Raw genomic sequence first — 17,972 nt, forward strand, 5'->3', positions numbered from 1 at the left:
AAGATACAAAAAAATGCAGATGTTGTACAGTGAAGGGTCAGTTTTTTTGTTAATACACCTATTTACAATGCAAAGATCTAATCAAATGCACACAAAAGACCCAAATGAACCACTTGGTTCTGCGCAGTTTGCAGTGCACTTTGCTCTGTTTAGTGTCGGATTGCAAAAAAACGAAGTAGCACCAGACTACTGAAGTGTAGTGATGTTTCTTGTCAACAATGTCTCTGACTGTGACCTTTTGCAACTAAAATTGTATGGCTGTAAACTTGTACTACGTGCGGCATCCAGAAGCCTTACGCATAGTGCATAAAAACTATAGAGGAATTATGGAACTGTCATTGTTTTATCGAAAAAAAATATTTATCGTGATAATTATCGTTATCGAATTATAGCCCAGCCCTACTCAAAATAAATCCACAATTTAAAGATGCAAAAGAATGCAGATGTTGTACAGTGCAAGATCAATATTTTTTTGTTAATACACCTATTTACAATGCACAGATCTAATCCAATGCACACAAGAGACCCAAATGAATCAATCTGTAAACAACAGCATTGGTTCTTAAGGAATTACAGAAAACATTCAACATCATGTGAATATAACTTAAGATAATACATAAATAAATTTAAATATATTAAAAAAAATTTTAATAAAATTAAAAAAAAAATAAAATAAAATAAATATATATATATATAACACTTATTTATTTGAAATACGCTTGTAACATAGTAAAAATTTAATCATACTACAGTAAGGTGTATTATACTGCACATATTATAGTATTTACAACTCTTTAATTAGCAAATAATTTCATTTTAATTTTAATTTACTTTATTTTAAATATTTAATTTTGTATTAACAATAGTGAACTGATTTATATAGTTGAGAAAAAATGTAATAGTATTGAATAATTTGTTTATATCACTGTAGTTGTATTACCAAATCAACTATAGAATTAAGTGTATAGTATTTTGCACGTGGGAATCACTTTTTTTTCTTTCTTTTAATCAATGAAGGCCACCCATTTCTTGACAAAAATGAAACCAACCTTTAATATTTTACAGTCTGAATTCTCTTAGATTGGAAATGGGACATGAGGAAAAGAAAACGGAAACTCTCAATGACCTTTTCATAACTATTTGACAAGCTGTAACAGTACAGCAGATCAAAACGAAACTCAAGGAGCTTAAACTTGGAGCCGTTCAGCATGAGATAAAGAAACCACAGATCATCTCATACACTCAATCTCTCCACAGTATACCGTTCCGAAAGCCAAGTTACTGGTGTAGATTTGTACATTCAGTGGCAAAATGTACCTCAATATGTTGGGTATAAAACAAATACAAGGATAGAAATGTCATTCTCAGAAAGTAGAGTCCGTAGAGAAGAGCTTAGTTATCAGACTTTATAAAACCAGGTCTTGTTAGTCCTTTGAAGATGTGGAGTTTTCCTGCGCCTTGCACCTCAAAACTGTAATCTGTGGTGACGTAGGGTAAATCTCCTTCAACTCCATGCTGGAACAAAAGAAAAGAATAATAAGAGACAAGTCAGTACTTATAGCCATCACACAAGTAGTTACAAATCATATGAAGCCTATCATATAGTTAATTGTAGTTCTTGTTCTGTCTGAAACAACAGCCAGGTTCAGTGTTGACACCTTGTGGACAAACGAAGTAACGAAGTCCTCTATGATATTATATTTTAACTTTAGGTGATGTGTAATGTCTCTGAATGCAATATGCTCAATGCAATATAAGTTCGATGCAAAAAAAAAAAACATTGGCTTTTACAGAGTTAGCTTAGAAAGCCTACAGCGAACAAAATTTTGAGACTACAAATAAATACATCCGGTTTAGTGAAATCACAAAAGATTTAAGTTGCACGGATACACCTCGCACAGTGAAGGAGCATGGCCAGAGGGACTGTAATGTAGCAGAAAAAGCTAAAATGTGGTCCAAATGCTGTGGTTCCACAGAGCTTGTTCTGTTTCTGTCTTTGAGCTCGAGGTACAGGACACAAAGAGAGAAGTGCTTACAATTTAATTATGTTCCACAGAAATATAAAATATTATATTATATTATATATCCATTTGGCAATGGACAGCTTCCACAACCTCTCCCAGTTTAGTGCTGTATTCGGCTAAAAACTCGAAGAAGCAGCTCCAACCATAATAACAGAAGCTGTGGGTTGTGAGTCACAACCTATTTTTATTTGTTAAAAATGGATCTATTACATGCATAGTGTTTAGCGTTAACGGTGTGTTGTAGCAAGGGCTTAAACAAGTATGTAAACAAGGAGAAATGTTGTTTGGCATCGTTAACAATTTAGCTACAAATTCATATTTATCCGCTGTAAACACCCACAATCTTCAGCGCGCTGCAGTGTCTCTCTATGGGGCCGCTTTCCCTGCGTTCTACATCTCAAATAACAAACTTGCAAAAAATATGTGAACGTTTCATATTTCTTACACATGGGCGATATCCAAATTTTGATACCGTTAAACCTCCTCCCTATTTTACCTCGGTATACGATATTACCGTGCATAATAAAAAAAACGATGATGTAAGACAGCCTCACCAAACTGTTGGCTTGTGCCTAAACCATTCAGAAACTGAATACTGTTATATGCGACTTTAGGTTCGCGAACACACGCTCTCTCACACACACACACACGCACGCACGCACACACAGCACCAAGCCAGCGACGCACAGCATCCCGCTCTCTCTCTCATTCACACACATACATATACAGCACCAAACAGCATCACGCTCTCTCTCATACACACACACGCACGCACGCACGCACACACGGATGCGTGCTCACTCGCTCGTGAGTGATATTGTTAGACTGAGCGCCCGCTCCCGTTCAAATTACACCAGAGTTACCATGCTTGGAAATATATAATCTATTAAAGCTCCCGCGCTTTATTGGGAAATTTGTTCCCGTACCGCGGTATAAATATATGCACATACATAAAAAATAAATATAATGTATAAAAAATAATATCCAATTAAATAAATTAACAACAAAAATAAATTAAAACACCATAAAACGGAAAATCAACAAAAAATATTAAGCCTTACAACTGCAACCATAATATCTCCAGCACAAATTCAGCATAATATGATTTCTGAAGCATCACATGACACTGCTGAAGAATAAATAACATGTAAATAAATTATAATAGAAATGAAAGCATGAAAGACTTCTTTTTAAAACCATTTTAAAAAATCTTCCCAAACCCTCTGAATTTCAGATGCACATACCTGCTGGGTCAGCAATATTTTGGGCAGACTGATCTCTCCAAGCAAAAGACAATTCACATGCTTCAGGACAGATGGAGACACTGGAGTAACCAGAAAATACAGCCCTCGCCCCATGTCCACCCCTCGCAGAACACCTTAAAACACAACAAATACATTTATATTCATCTTGAGTTGCGTTGTATAAAGAATGTCTGTATTGAAACTACATAAGCTCTTCAACAGACCAATTCAATCATATTAAAGGCCCTGCATACACACCTAGGCCCACGCATTGACAGATGGGCGTTTGGGAGAGGATAACAGGACCTCCTCTTCCCACAACCTTTTCACTCAGACAGCACAATCCTACAACACTGGCATTGACCGCATAGAGGATGTTGTCGGGTGCAACTTCGCAGTGTGTGACACCTACAGCTACTGATGAGTGTGGGACCTGAAAGAAAACATCAAGACAATAAGTCAAAAAAAGACACTGGCTGCATCCAAAATAGCATACTTCCCTACTAGTATATAGTATGTTAAAAAGAGTATCCAAGCAGAGTAGTAGGGCTGCACGATATTGGAAAAAAAACATATTGCAATATTTTGTTTTGCTGCGAAACGTATTGCGATATGTATAATTTCATATGAATGATTACTCTATTTTTAAATAATTCATAATTTTACACTGATCGGGATGATTTTGTAGGGAAGCGAGCTTCTGCATAAAATGTACAAAATAATACAATAAATATAGAAAAAAATTGAATAAATTAAAGATGAAAACAATAGAGCAAATATAACACTTTTTTTTTTGGTTTTGCTACAGTATCGATGTACAGAAATTGAATAATCAATCAAATGAAAAAAATAACACTGCATAGTCTTCATTGTACACAAAACCAATGTTTATTAAAGTGCCTAATGCCTGTTTCACACCGCAAGCGAAAGCAGTGCACGAGCAGAGCGTGCGCTGCGTGTATGGAGAGCAGAAGCAGCACGCAGGTGTTTGCCATTCACACCAGCTGCGTCTGCAGCGCTCAGCTCTTCGGCAGCTGCTGCAGAGATCAGTCTATCTCTGTCTATCTAGTTACATATCTCTCTCTATATACAAATACACTTTTCATCTGCACCAAGGCTCACGACAACCTCCTCCTATGCTGTTTCTTTAACCTGCAAGTCTTTATTTTACAAATGATATAGATCATACAGTATTGTATGCTTCAAGCTCTATGAGGAGTGTCATCCATGTCTGGTGCACTCAGAAGACAATCGCCTGTGATATCATGTCATTTGGTTTTTGATTGTCAGGTTGTTGTAGGCCTATAGATTTAATAACATTTATACAATATAGTTATAATGATGTTTATACATGATCAAACTAGTGTTAATTTCTCCGCTTCAGCGATGTTCAGCGGCAGAGTAACAGCTTGTGCAAAGGATGCGTCGGACAAAAGTAATCAATGCATGCCCTTCTTTTACTTATTATGTTGTCAGGTTCACAGTGCAAACAGCTCCCGGGTGGAATAACTTGAGTGAACATAAAACAAAGCCGAATAAAGATTTCTTCCTCTGCTTTAGCTGCACAGCACACGGCGAGCTCACATCATCCAGCATGCGTGTCGAACTACACTACCCACAATACACTTCGCTATCGACTACAACTCCCGTAAATATCAGTCTTAAAGCGGCCACTTTCTATTTCCCCTCTTCTGCAACACTAGTGTGCAACTTAAGCAAAACAGACACTAAAATTGTTTTACATTTGGTTTTGTAGTTCTGGCCTAATAAATGTTTGTTGCTGTTTTTAATCGTTTCAGTTCATTTGATTGACTATATATAAATCAGTGGATATTATTAACGCATTTATTGGGTAAAATTGCTACTTTTTACTGTCATTCAATGTGTTTTGGTCATTATCAATGCACTGTCACTTTAATTGAGCGTGAGCAGCGTGGCAAAAATAGACCCAGCGCCGAAACTATCGCAGCACTGCTGCTTCAGCGACGCTCATGCCTCACACTGACACGCTGCTGCTGCGTGCGTATGAAAGTTGTAATCTGTTAACATGGACGCCGAAAAAGCATGCGCTGCTCACGCTCTGCTTACACGCTGTTGACGCTTGCGGTGTGAAACAGGCTTAACTTTAATTTCTTGTATCTAATTAGTTTAAATTCACTTGAAATCGCTTGAACTCCTGCAATGTGACTTTTGCAGATTCACACATTGCAATATCGATGCTGAAACGATATATTGTGCAGCTCTACAGAGTAGTATGTACAAATTCAAAGTATTCGAAAAACAGTAGGTGAGGAATACCCAGATGACCCATTACTTCTTGTGAGAATCTGAATATGCATGTGATGGACGCTACACTATCCCATGATGCCACGCAAGAGAATTCATGAATGACTGAATGGTAACGTAATAATGTTACTCACATTCATACTATATAGAAAACACTTCTCTTCATGTAGTAAATTCACATTCAAATGTAGTGGCTACTCAAGTAGTAGGTGATTTCGGATGGAGCAAATAGGTTTTTTGAGGTCAGTTCAAAAAATGTCAAATACAAATAACAAAACAAACAATGACATTAACAATAAAAATTAAACACTAAATGAAATTTAAAAAAATAGAAATGGTGCAGTTTTTTTTTTTTGTACGAGATTTTTTTTTTCCCGAACATGAGAAGTTGTGTACAAATCATCAATGGTCATATAGCTGTGGCTTGTACCGTTTGAGAGAAACTTCCAGCTTACTAGTTCCCAATCATTTTTAAACATATCAAAAGAGTGAGCCGACCTTTCGATCTATCCAAATTTGCCCAATCAGTAGGATACGCTCACTTACATAAAATATGTAATGCAAATAAAATTAAATCAATTATTTTATGAACATACAAAGACTACATTAGGGCTGCACAATATATTATTTCAGAATCAATTTCACAACGTAATCATTTACAATAGTCACATCGCAGGATTAGCAATGTAGATTCGGTGTTAAAATGGACCCTTTGCATGTGTTTTGAGGCCTGTGGCTGTATGAGGACTTTAAAAGCATTCAGGCATAAGAAATTGTACTGTTAGCAATTTTAATAATTACTAATTTTATTTAATTAGTTTTATTTTCATAATTCAATAACTGTACCTAAATGTTATTAGACGTGGAAAATGATAAAACCCTGTTTATTTCAATTGTAACTTTTCTTTATTGTATTTATCTATGCATTTATCTGTTATATATCTAATTCTTTCCAAAATAGAGATATTCAATTCTTCTAGTGAAACCGATTTCATACCATAATATACATAGAATAACAAAATATTGCAATGTTAGATTTTTCCAATATCATGCAGCCCAAAATTACATGCATTCACATCATATAAATGTACAAATATGATATTGTACAGGGTTCCCACTCTTTCATAAACATCAGATTCAATGACGTACTAAAGCACCATTTACATTAAAAATATCAGAGTAATGATGATCTTCCAAAACATTTAGACCGTTTTAATCAGTCATGTTCATATAACTTTATTAAAATGAGCAGAATTCAATAGTAGTAATCCTCTGAAATACTGATAAAATGTGCATTATTTGTCATAGTCCTTGTTCAAGATTTAAATGTAAGAGTTTTAGACTAAGAATTGAATTTTTTTTTCCATTCTGTTTTTGACTGCAGCACAGAACTGATGAAATAACACCAAAAATGTCCTTTCAAATTTAATTCAAGCACTTTCAAGGGCCTAGGTTTGTTTATAAGCACTTTCCAGGCCTTAATGGAATATGTCTGAAATTCAAGTACTTTCAAGAAGCACGGAAACCCTGTGTATAAATTATGCAAAATACACACACAAAAAAAACCTAAAACTTGTTATGCATTAAATACATAAAAATGAATTAACCTGATATGGTATGAAGCAGTGGAGAGGGCGGATGGGGCCTGGATCTGAGGACTGCAGCTTGCTGATATAGCCGAGCAGAGCCAGGTCTCGCAGCTCATTACTGCGCTGAAAACGCCTAGGAGCAATGCAGAACAGGAAATTACTATGGTCTGCAAAACACTACGCAGAAATGCAGTGAAACCCTGAACTACATGTTCACTGCAAACTCATTAGAGGTACAGCTCAAAATGGAAAATCTGTATCAAGATGGCTTACATTTCACCAGATACCCCAGCACCCTCGAACTCTGACTGAACGCTGAGAAACACATGTGATCGGCTGGGGAAGTTACTGGCAGACTCCTCAGTCAAGGCAGGGGTTGTTGGAGGGTGAGTCTGCCAGCCATGGGCACTTCTGATGAACTCTGAGGTGAGCAGCTGACATTGTGGCGCTGTCCCATAACTCAGCTGAACCACGTGAGTGACTGAAAACAGACGGATGAGGTCCACCAGTATCTGAAAGCCATGGCCTGTGGAAGAAAAACAGAAAGTACTATAAAAATGATTCAAATATTTATAAAAATATTCTTTCATTTTGATTTCATTCTGTAAAATATTAATGAAAAGGGTTTCATGATCATATAAATGTTTCAAATAACAACAAAGTTTGCCAACTGTTACCCTTTACCTCTGACCAACATTAATTTTCTGAACAACAAAAAGAAAAAAGACAAACCTTTTATTTAAATTAAAAAAGAAATTTACATTGAAAGTAATTTGAAAAAATGGTTATAATATAGGACATTTATATAATAAATAATAAATATATAATCCAACAAATCAAATATATTTACTAGGATAACCAATTTCATAAAAATATAAACAATTAAAAATGACTGCATTTAATTACTTCCCTAAGCCAAATCATTCATCATATCATGTTAAGAAGAATCTAACAAAAGATCTGAAAATCCTGCATAGGCGTTCCTTCAGAAAAGCAACCATTCACCTGTATTCAGTTTTATTTTCCAGTCAATGCAGGATTTTGTCCAATGGTTCTTAAAAATAAATAAATATATATTTTACTCTTAGAATTTAAGCAAATAATGCAATAAATTTGGAAAAAGATAAAAAATAAGTACTTTTAGGTTGCATATAAAAAAGTCTCCGAAAAACCTTAGACATGAATTATTTATATATAATTTATCATTTATTAGTTAATAATTTTATTATTAATCACATGATTATTTGTCATTTTTCTATTTTAAAATGCTTTATATTTATTTTATTATTATTATAATCTTATGACTAAAAGGTTTCAAGGGATTTTATGGGTAAAAGATAAGAGAATCTGGTGGGGTACATTTTCAAAGTTTGTGTTTGTATCTAAAAGGTTCATATTGTATTCACTGTATCCTAAAACTATATATTTATACCTAATGTGTACATATTAGTCTCTAAAATGTTCTTATTGAACATCTTGAAAAGGTACCCTTGATACTTTTGTACCTTAACACTTTTTTTTAAATTACAATATTGTTATTTTCGTAATTTAATACTATAGTAAGAAAATATTAGCAGTTGAAAATACTAAGAAAATTCTACCAGAACTGTTGCTATGACAACAACTCTTAGATGAGTTTTGATGAACAAAACTATTCTGGATTGCATCAAATAATCAATAAATAGTCAATAATCAAATCCAGCTGACTGAGTATCCCTGATCAGATGAGGTCTGAGCACTGAAAAATACGCAACTAAGATTATTCAATAAACTCTGCTCGTCTTTTTTCCTATCATCATTACTTTGTCTCCTGTTGCTGCATTTTAAAATTCAAATCCTTGGCTGACAGAAGGCTGCTAATTCAGTTTCAGTTAGTATGTTTATGAGCTTATTAACAGATTTTAGGTATTCAGCATCTCTATTGACTGGTTATTAGGAGACCAATAAAAACAGATTTTCTGACAGGATCTGGCATCCGAGGTTAGACCTTATTTATCTGGTGGTCTGTGATCTTACAATTGACAGCCCTAACATTTGCATAAATATACTGTATTTATTTGTCAATATTTCTGCTAGTCAAACCAATAGTCTTATTTTATAGTGTTTCATGTGCAATATTTAGTCATTGCTGACCTCTAATCCAGCCCATAGTGTTGATGATAACAGGACTCTCTCCACTGATGTTGCGCCAGAGGGATTTGAGGGACTCCAGATATCGATCGATGTCAGACTGACAATCTGCCTGACCGTAATACACCATGTGCTCTGGGTCACGCATGTGCGTGAAAGGAGGCCCTAAAACAGAACGACACCAATCGACATTTATTTATTTGGGTGTATAAAAATAAACACAAGCTAAATATAACGCAACATGTGGATTTACATGGGAATAAAAGGTATCCGATTCATACCAAGAAGTGGTTCTGTAACTGTGCACAAGGAAAGGCATCCAGGAGGCGTAAACTCGGTCTGGCCTAAATCACATTCCAAATACTCCACACTCGCAGTACTACACACGGTAGAAAACAAACAAACGTCGCTATTAAAAATATAATGAAGGTTATACACAAAACCTGTAATGCTGACTAGCCTTCAAAAACAAAATTATGTTCAATTCATCGTTAAATTGCTAAACTAAACTGCTTGAACTTACTGATTGAGTAGGCTGTTGATTAGGTGCCGACTGAAGGTGGACTTGCCAGAAGATTTTCCTCCACACACAAGAATTATGGGACAACGGTCAAACTCCCCTGTAAAACAAAAGAAAACAATTGAAAGATTAATTACATGGCTTTAGACAGAACACATATGAATATGTTTTGTCACTTGATAATAATACAATTCGGTAACCACCTAATATAAGGATACTGACACGGATAAAACAAAATGGTTTTATTTGAATTTGTAGGGATATACAGATGAAGGCAACGTATTAAGCCTATAATTTAATATATAATTTTATAATTTAATTATTTTCTAAATATTTTCAAGTGTTGTTTAACAGAGTTATTAAATTTTCACAGCATTTTCTGTTACATTTTTCCTCTGGAGAAAGCCTTATTTGGCTGGGGAAATAAAAAAAAATGAATAAACAAATTTACGGTCAATCAGGGTTCAACACTAAAGACTTTTTCTACTGGTCCGAAAATTTTCACTGGCCCCACCAAAAAAAAATAATAAAAAAATTTATAGATATTTCTTGGCCACATATTTGAAATAATGCATCAAAAATAACATCTGTGAATCTAGAATTTAAATGCAGAATTTAAAAATGTTAATAAACGTATAATAAGCAAGATTTAAAGTGTTATGCAAACAAAAAGAGCAGTACAGAAAATTTGCAAGTATTTTATTGCAGTTCTAAATTATTAACCAAAATGTGTCTGACTTGCCAAACTGTGCAATACATCACTTCAATTGTATCCGTTGAATTGTACCCAAGATGTTAGAAACAGACATTTTTATTTATCATCATAATTTGATGTTGCCGCCTTTTGACTGTGCTGGTTGTTACCAAGTTCCGGGAAAAAATTACATGCTCACAACATCCAATCACATAAGAGGAACAAAAAAAACAATATGGTGTTCACGACTTCACAGAGAAGGTAGCATTTAAAAGCTTGAAAGCACAAATCGTTTCTCAATTCTAAGACTGCATTTGCACGCAACTGACAAAAAGTCGCAGGCAAATGAAACTTTAGAGACAAGGCAGTACTGGCCCGATCAAGCCAGTAACAATCCTGTCTACTGTACAGAGCATCTTGCACACTGGCCCTGGGCCATCAAGCAGTCCTTAGAGTTGGGCCTTGTCAATATTATTTTATCTTGATTGGCTACAGAACAAATCACTGTTTCAATGACTTGCCTAAATAACCCGACTTGCCTATTTAACCAAGTTAAGCCTAAATTGTGCTTAAAATCAGGTATCGAGCAAAATAACTAGTAAAATATGATGTACTGTCATCATGGCAAAGACTAAATAAATGAGTCTTTAGAAACTGGTTATATTAGAGCTCTTAAAAATATTATGTTCAAAAATGTTTGACAGAAAATCTTCTCTCTATTAAACATCACTTGGAAATTTAATTTTGACAGGAGGCTAAATAATTTTGCCTACATCTGTATATTAAGTACAGTAATGTTGTTTTTTATCTTATAAAATTTATTAGATATACCAACTTTTTAATTATACATTTGTTTCTATTACAATTTGTTTTACTAAAGTTTTGTCCACAAAAAAAAGACTTCAATATTAACCAAACCATTTACCCTCAAGTCATTCTAAATCTGTGTAACTGTCTGATAAGAAACTAAAAAAAGAAGATATCTTGAAAATGCCCAAAAACTTTGGTTAACATCAGAAAAAAACACTTTTTGCTGACTACAAATATATGCAGGTTTGAGAAGAAGGAGATTAAATAATCTCAGTTTGTTCTATTTGGATGAACTACCTCTGAAAAAAATATTCCTTTATTTACCTGCCCAGGCACTGAGCAAACTGCTTATTGTTTCTTTGTAGCTGCGTGACATGACCAGACCCTGTGCACAAGTCCCACGCAGAGCCGTTACACCGACAGCGGACAGAACAGGGCTATAGATGGCAGCCTGAGACTTCAACTCCTTCTGCAGGACGAATAAACAAACACAAATATATCTATGTTGCTATGCCAGGGTGTTCAAACAAACAACGTCAAAGGCAACAGAGCCACAGTGTTTACATTCTTCTGAAGAGTCAAACTACGAAAACTGCTTTTTACAGCCGTCTCTGCACATAAACCAAACCAAAAATCATCCTAACGTAACAGACACATCAGCGACTGAAATGTCAGAGCATAATATCTGAAATAGCACCATATTTACCGAGTTGAGGCCGAATAGCTCAGTGAGTTCAGAAAAGCTGGTGAGAAAGCGAGTGAGTGGTGTGTCCAGAGACTCCAGAAGCACCACACAGGAATCCGAATTCACCTCATTCATCAGCTTCTTACTCGGCTCTACAAAAAGCAAAGACAAAAAGAGAGAAAAATTGCAACAGATCTTTGTAAAGCAGGTGGAAAAAAAACAAATCAGTGCAAAACATACATTTTCATTCTTTTCATGCACTGTTCAGTTTTGATATTTTAGCTTTTCATAAAAAATGCCTTTGTCAAGATTTTTCTGAGATAAAAGGGAGATAAAATATCCCCTCAGTTGAAACTAATGAATTTTCATAAAATTGTTGTAAACAATTCATATTTTCATATTTTGAACCTGGCTTTATTCAATACTTTGTACTTAAGAAATATGTTTACTTTAACATAATTTTTTTAAATGAAACAAAAAATGAAAAAAAAAAAAAAAAAACTAAAGTTGTTAATTTAGGTATGTTTATTTTAGATTTTAGTTTACATTTACATTTAGCAGACGCTTTTATCCAAAGCGACTTACAAATGAGGACAAGGAAGCAATTTACACAACTATAAGAGCAGCAGTGAACAAGTGCTATAGACAAGTTTCAGGTGTGTAAAGTTTAAGAAGCAAAGCATTAGTAATGTTTTTTTTTTTTTTGTGAGAGAGAGAGAGAGAGAGAGAGAGAGAGAGAGAGAGAGAGAGAGAGAGAGAGAGAGAGAGAGAGAGAGAGAGAGTTAAGATTAGGAAGGAAAGTGGAGACTAAACAGTTGAGTTTTTAGTCGTTTCTTGAAGACAGCAAGTGACTCTGCTGTTCTGATGTAGTTAGGGAGTTCATTCCACCAACTGGGCAGATTGAATGCGAGAGTTCGGGAAAGTGATTTCTTCCCTCTTAGGGATGGAACAACGAGGCGACGTTCATTCACAGAACGCAAGTTTCTGGAGGGCACATAAATTTGCAGAAGTGAGAGCAGATACGAAGGAGCAAAGTCAGAGGTCGCTTTGTAAGCAAACATCAGAGCTTTGAATTTGATGCGAGCAGCAACTGGCAGCCAGTGCAAACGGGTGAGTAGCGCCCGTTGTAGTTAAATGAAATCTAAATTAAAGTCAACTAAAACTGTGTTTGCATTTCTATTTTAGTATTTTCTTTTTTCTATTTTCTTTGTTATTTTAGGTCTGTTTGTTTCAGAATGAAAGTAAAATAAAGCCATTTCAACAAAAAAAAAATCTAAATATAATTCATGTTTTATTTTTAAAGATTTTTTTCTGTTATCTTTTTTTTCAGGCAACAAAAGATTTTTTTTTAGTTTCATAGTTTTACTTTTAGCTATAACAACCTGATCCAAATAAACACATATTTACAAAGAAAATTTCAGTTCACTTCAGTCCCAAAAATCCAACTGCAATTAATAAATCCAATTGAAATACTTGCACCCAATCAACAAATCATGGTTATTATTAGTAAATAATTGTACAATTTTACACCGGAATGTATTGCCTTAAAATAAGATATGAGGGTAAGAAAATCATTAAGATTATAAGTGAAAGTGCTACCTGTTGTGAAATATTTGCGAACAATGGCTTTGGCTTCCAGCTGCCCCTCTTTCTTGTTCTTGCTGGAGGGCTGGTTGTTTCCTAAGGCCGTGATGGTGAGCGGGCAGTGGGTCGGTGGTGAAAACAGAGGGTAAGGCTGTTGACCCTCCTCTATGGTGAAGCCCAGCACTTCTACATGACCATAGAGGCAAGTGAGCAGGCACTTCCCACGAAAACACAAGACCTGCAGAGACAAAACTAGTGGTAAACTAACCCAAAAAATATAAATTGACTGACAGTGCAATGTGTTCTTATCTAATTTCATCAATTACTTGAAAATCTCATATACAGTACCATTCGCTAATATTGGCAAACTTGGTTAATATGAGGAAAGGCAACTGTGAAAAATTCACAATTTATGGGAGATTTTTGGGGGGGACAAGACTTCTTCTAGGCTGACTCATAACACCTCCAGCAGACTGGATTTCCTTAATTATTGCTGTGATTGTGGAAATGGGAATTTGATCTCAGAGTTTTTGCTATTTTTGTTATAGCCACTAATAGGGCTGCACAATATTGGAAAATATATTGCTATATATTGTTTTTTTTGCGATAGACATGCCGATATGAAAACAGTTTTACAATACAGTTCTAATAGCACTATTTGACTGTTTTCTGGGGAGTCTAACAGTATTCAGGTACAAAAACCTAAAATAATCACAATGCAAAAAACATTTTTTCTTTTACTTTGTCTTGTTTCTAGTCCAAATTCTTAGATAAAGTAAAAATATTGTTTTGTTTTCAACTTCTAAAAAAATTTGTCAAAATTAAGAGTGATTTCTTAAAGTAAAGTGAAATAGTACAAATTAAATAATCTTATTTTGTTGAAATGTGCATATTTGGACTAGAAAAACAAGACAAAAATTAAGCGAGAAAAACTAAACATTTCGTATGAATACAGTAATTAATACAATTCTGTAGCTCCTGGTCAACTATAATTCAGACTGAACATTTCATATTTTGCGATGCGACTATTGTGGATGTGCACATTGCGATATCGATGCTGAAGTGATATATTGTGCAGCCCTAGCCACAAACCATTCTGTGAAGTTAATCATCATTTAGCCTTTAATCACAGCTCTGTTCTTAGGTTTTAGTCATTATGATGAATGACTGTGAGAGTTAGACTGTGCATTGCCTTAGTTTTTACCCCTGTAAAACAGGACATTGTAGTACAACATGTTACTGTGCCTGGTCACACAGGTACACTAAAAATGTAAATTATCAATGGGGATATACTTCAAAACTGAATGAGTGCCAATAATTGAGGTACACACATACATAAAGATGTCTTTTTTTTATTATATATAAAACTGTGCTGTTTTCTCATTGAGGGAAGAATTAATTATTTTTTTATATTTCAAAAGGTTACAGAGGGTGTCAATATTAGTGGGGGCCCCAGTATTATTGTATTAGGTGTATAATTTATGGACATCCACTTGTTAAGTGGTGACATGTTAAATATTGTTTCCAGGTCCAAGCCGCTACTCATGTGAATTGAGAAAATATTGGTTTATGACCACTTTTTAGTCATATCACACATTAAAGTGTGTGAATTATATTTAAAATCATGGTGTACACAACAATCTCTGGATTTGCTGCATCACAGACACCAATATTTTACAAGTTATAAAAAACGACTCACTTTCTAGCCATCAGATATATGCGTATATATATATATATATATATATATATATATATATATATATATATATATATATATATATATATATATATATATATATAGCGATTGTGATTTTTGAAAGTATTACATCGCTTTGTAAACATTTATTATTACCATTTGTTGAGTCTCCCCATTCAGTTTGATAGAACGATTGGACCTGGAAGCTGCTTTGCGTGACGTCACACTTAACAAGCGGATTATAATGGCCATTCTTGTGTTGATATTTAAAGTTTTTGTTGTGTTTTTATGTATTTCAGATATTCAGGTGTTTGAGTACAGTAAACCTACCTGGCTTTGTTTCATGACTAACACTGCACGGTTCTTGGTATGGTCAAGGTGGGCATGGAATTGAAGCCCATCCTCTGACTGGTCTGAGTCAGGTAATGTTGAAGTCTCCATGCCGTTCTGAAGAACACTCTTGGCATATTCGCTCCATTCTTGAGAGTCCACTGATCTGCTGCTGTCATCCAGTTCTGTGCCTCCATTTGTGTGGACATGAGCAAAAGTCACAGTAGTGGGCTTAACCTTTTCCTCGTCAGCACAGTTGTTATCAGAGAGAAGAGTCACAGGCTTCGCACACAACTTCTTCAACCGTTTTATTGCAGGTTTCTCCTTTTTGGCTATCTGCTGCTCCAACTTTGCAGTTCCTGAGCTAGTATTAAGGAGCATTGAGTCCAGGCTGCGCACTTTTTTGTTCCACTTACTCTTGCCATGTTGTTTAGATGCATTTCGCTGCCTCTGTTGGGACCGAGAATGAACCTTGTGTACTTTCATTGTCATCCGATGACCCCCAACAAGACTAAAAACGACATAAATCCAGAGCGAGGGAACACCTGTGAACAAATGCGTAGAGGATTATGACAGTATTACTTGAAGTTAGGCATGGGACAATAACTGTTTTCAAGGTATACTGTGGTTTGTAAAGCCAAGGTTTTAAAACTGTCAACATTATCTGCTATACTGTTTCTAAGGTGTGTAAAATTTTTTATTTATGTTTTTTTTTATTAGGACAACAGTATCTTCGGTAGAAAAGATATCCAAAAATGCCGTTTTAAATTGTAATGAAATCGGTCTTTTAGAAACTTATGAAGACAGCAGAAGTTAATAATTAATTTGAATTATTTAGCCTGACATGTTTACTGTTCCAAATTATTTTAAGTTTCTCAAAATAAAATATATTGTGTTCAAAGGTGTTTTTTACCCAGACATTTGAAAAGAATATATTTTATAGCAGTAATCACAATACCGTGAAACTGTGATATTTTTATCCAAGGTTATCATATTGTCATAATCTTATATTGGCCCATGCCTAGTTGAAGTTAATTAAAAAGGCAGAATTATTGCAATTTTTATTACTATCCTGTGAAATTGCTCAAATATTTCAAATATTCTTTACCCTGATGAAGGAAGTTCTTTGCTGAAACGCGTGGTTTTTTAAGGATTAGCCATGCTAATAAAGTCTTTTCACTGTTTTTTTTCTACATATTTCGAGTGCCCTGGACTGATTGTTGCTGTTTATTCTGATGAATCCCTTACCCAAAGAGCACCGACACATTATTTAAGCTACCCCTGAGCACTTTTTGTTTGATTTTGGATTATCCAAGTGCTGTTTAAGAGAGAAGATTATTTTTAAACATAGTTTAATAACTTATTTCTTTTCTCTTTCCCATTATGTCAGTAAATTATAATTTATTTATCCATATTCAGCTTAAACTGCAACTTTAAGGCTAGGTTAATTAGTATAACTACACAAGTCACTGGACAACAGAGGTTTGTTCAGAAGCCAAATAATTTATTTCTTAAGAGGTGTAATATATTTGACCTTAAAATTAGAGTTGTTTTAATGCTTTTATTCCAGCCAAACTAAAAACGTTTCTTCATATGAAAGATAGCGTTAGACAGATTGATAGATATATCTATAACTTTGGACGGATGGATGAATAGATATCAGTATGTTGGTCAAGATAACAAACGTGTAATGTTTTTATCCCTGTTCTTTATTCAGTTAGTGATACATATTGTAAGTAATCAATTATTATTAATTAACCACCATATCAATGATTATTGACTTAACAGTTAGCAATCACCAGTCAGATCACTTATTGTTAGAATATGAAACTGAAAGCTACTGTCGTGGTTGTTGTTGCTGCTAAACATGCCCGCACTAACCTGTTTAAAGTGAGAATCCGCTGTAACCGATGGTAAAACAGATTACAGACAAAAACAAAGACGTAAAACACGTATAATAAGAGTTTCAGTGAAGCTGCTGTAGTTTCTGTGTAAGTGCCACTGGCTCCATGTGAACAGCAAAATCACGCTGCACGAAGCTGTTAGAGACCCACTTCACAAATCGAGACAAAGCTGCTCCTTTTGATCAGCTTTAAGACTGCATTATCACTTTATGATGTATTCGCGAGATGAAGCATTAAAATGTTAGATACTCAGTGGCTAACGAGAACAATTTCGTGCAGCGATGTGCGCTCATAGCCGTCTGCTGGACAACAAAAGATTTACCGGAGTTTAAGCGAGCTATGATTCTATACTACCACTCTGGTTAAATACCTTATAATAAAATACTTGACTATACATTTTTAAAGTATTTATAAAATTGACGAATTTGTGTACGTGTTGACTATATGAGCTAAACTACGCCGTTTATTCAGGTTTG

The 17,972-nt window shown here is 34.7% G+C and overlaps 1 protein-coding gene across 1 annotated transcript; it reads right to left on the minus strand.

Annotated features, from left to right (window-relative positions):
- Positions 1 to 1,025: 1,025 nt before the first annotated feature.
- On the minus strand, positions 1,026 to 17,813 carry nol9 (nucleolar protein 9). Its single transcript, XM_056449748.1, has 13 exons — positions 17,474 to 17,813; positions 15,593 to 16,137; positions 13,582 to 13,804; positions 12,004 to 12,134; positions 11,622 to 11,766; positions 9,797 to 9,893; positions 9,555 to 9,652; positions 9,277 to 9,438; positions 7,417 to 7,669; positions 7,162 to 7,276; positions 3,527 to 3,701; positions 3,269 to 3,402; positions 1,026 to 1,515 (listed from the first exon to the last, which is right to left on the minus strand). The coding sequence occupies exons 2-13, from the start codon at positions 16,082 to 16,084 to the stop codon at positions 1,393 to 1,395; spliced, it is 2,148 nt and encodes a 715-aa protein (XP_056305723.1). The 5' UTR covers positions 16,085 to 16,137; positions 17,474 to 17,813; the 3' UTR covers positions 1,026 to 1,392.
- Between the last annotated feature and the right edge of the window lie 159 nt (positions 17,814 to 17,972).

This window comes from Danio aesculapii, chromosome 23 (genome assembly GCF_903798145.1).
Source record: "Danio aesculapii chromosome 23, fDanAes4.1, whole genome shotgun sequence".
NCBI lineage: Eukaryota > Metazoa > Chordata > Actinopteri > Cypriniformes > Danionidae > Danio > Danio aesculapii.

What these genes read in the sequence shown, in the direction of transcription:
- nol9 (XM_056449748.1), bottom strand. Translation starts at nt 16,084, where the DNA reads ATGACAATGAAAGTACACAAGGTTCATTCTCGGTCCCAACAGAGGCAG. An exon ending in TAGTCATGAAACAAAGCCAG is followed by an intron (nt 13,805 to 15,592) that starts GTAGGTTTACTG and finishes TTGTCTCTGCAG; the next exon opens with GTCTTGTGTTTTCGTGGGAA. An exon ending in CTGTCAATGCGTGGGCCTAG is followed by an intron (nt 3,403 to 3,526) that starts GTGTGTATGCAG and finishes TTGTGTTTTAAG; the next exon opens with GTGTTCTGCGAGGGGTGGAC.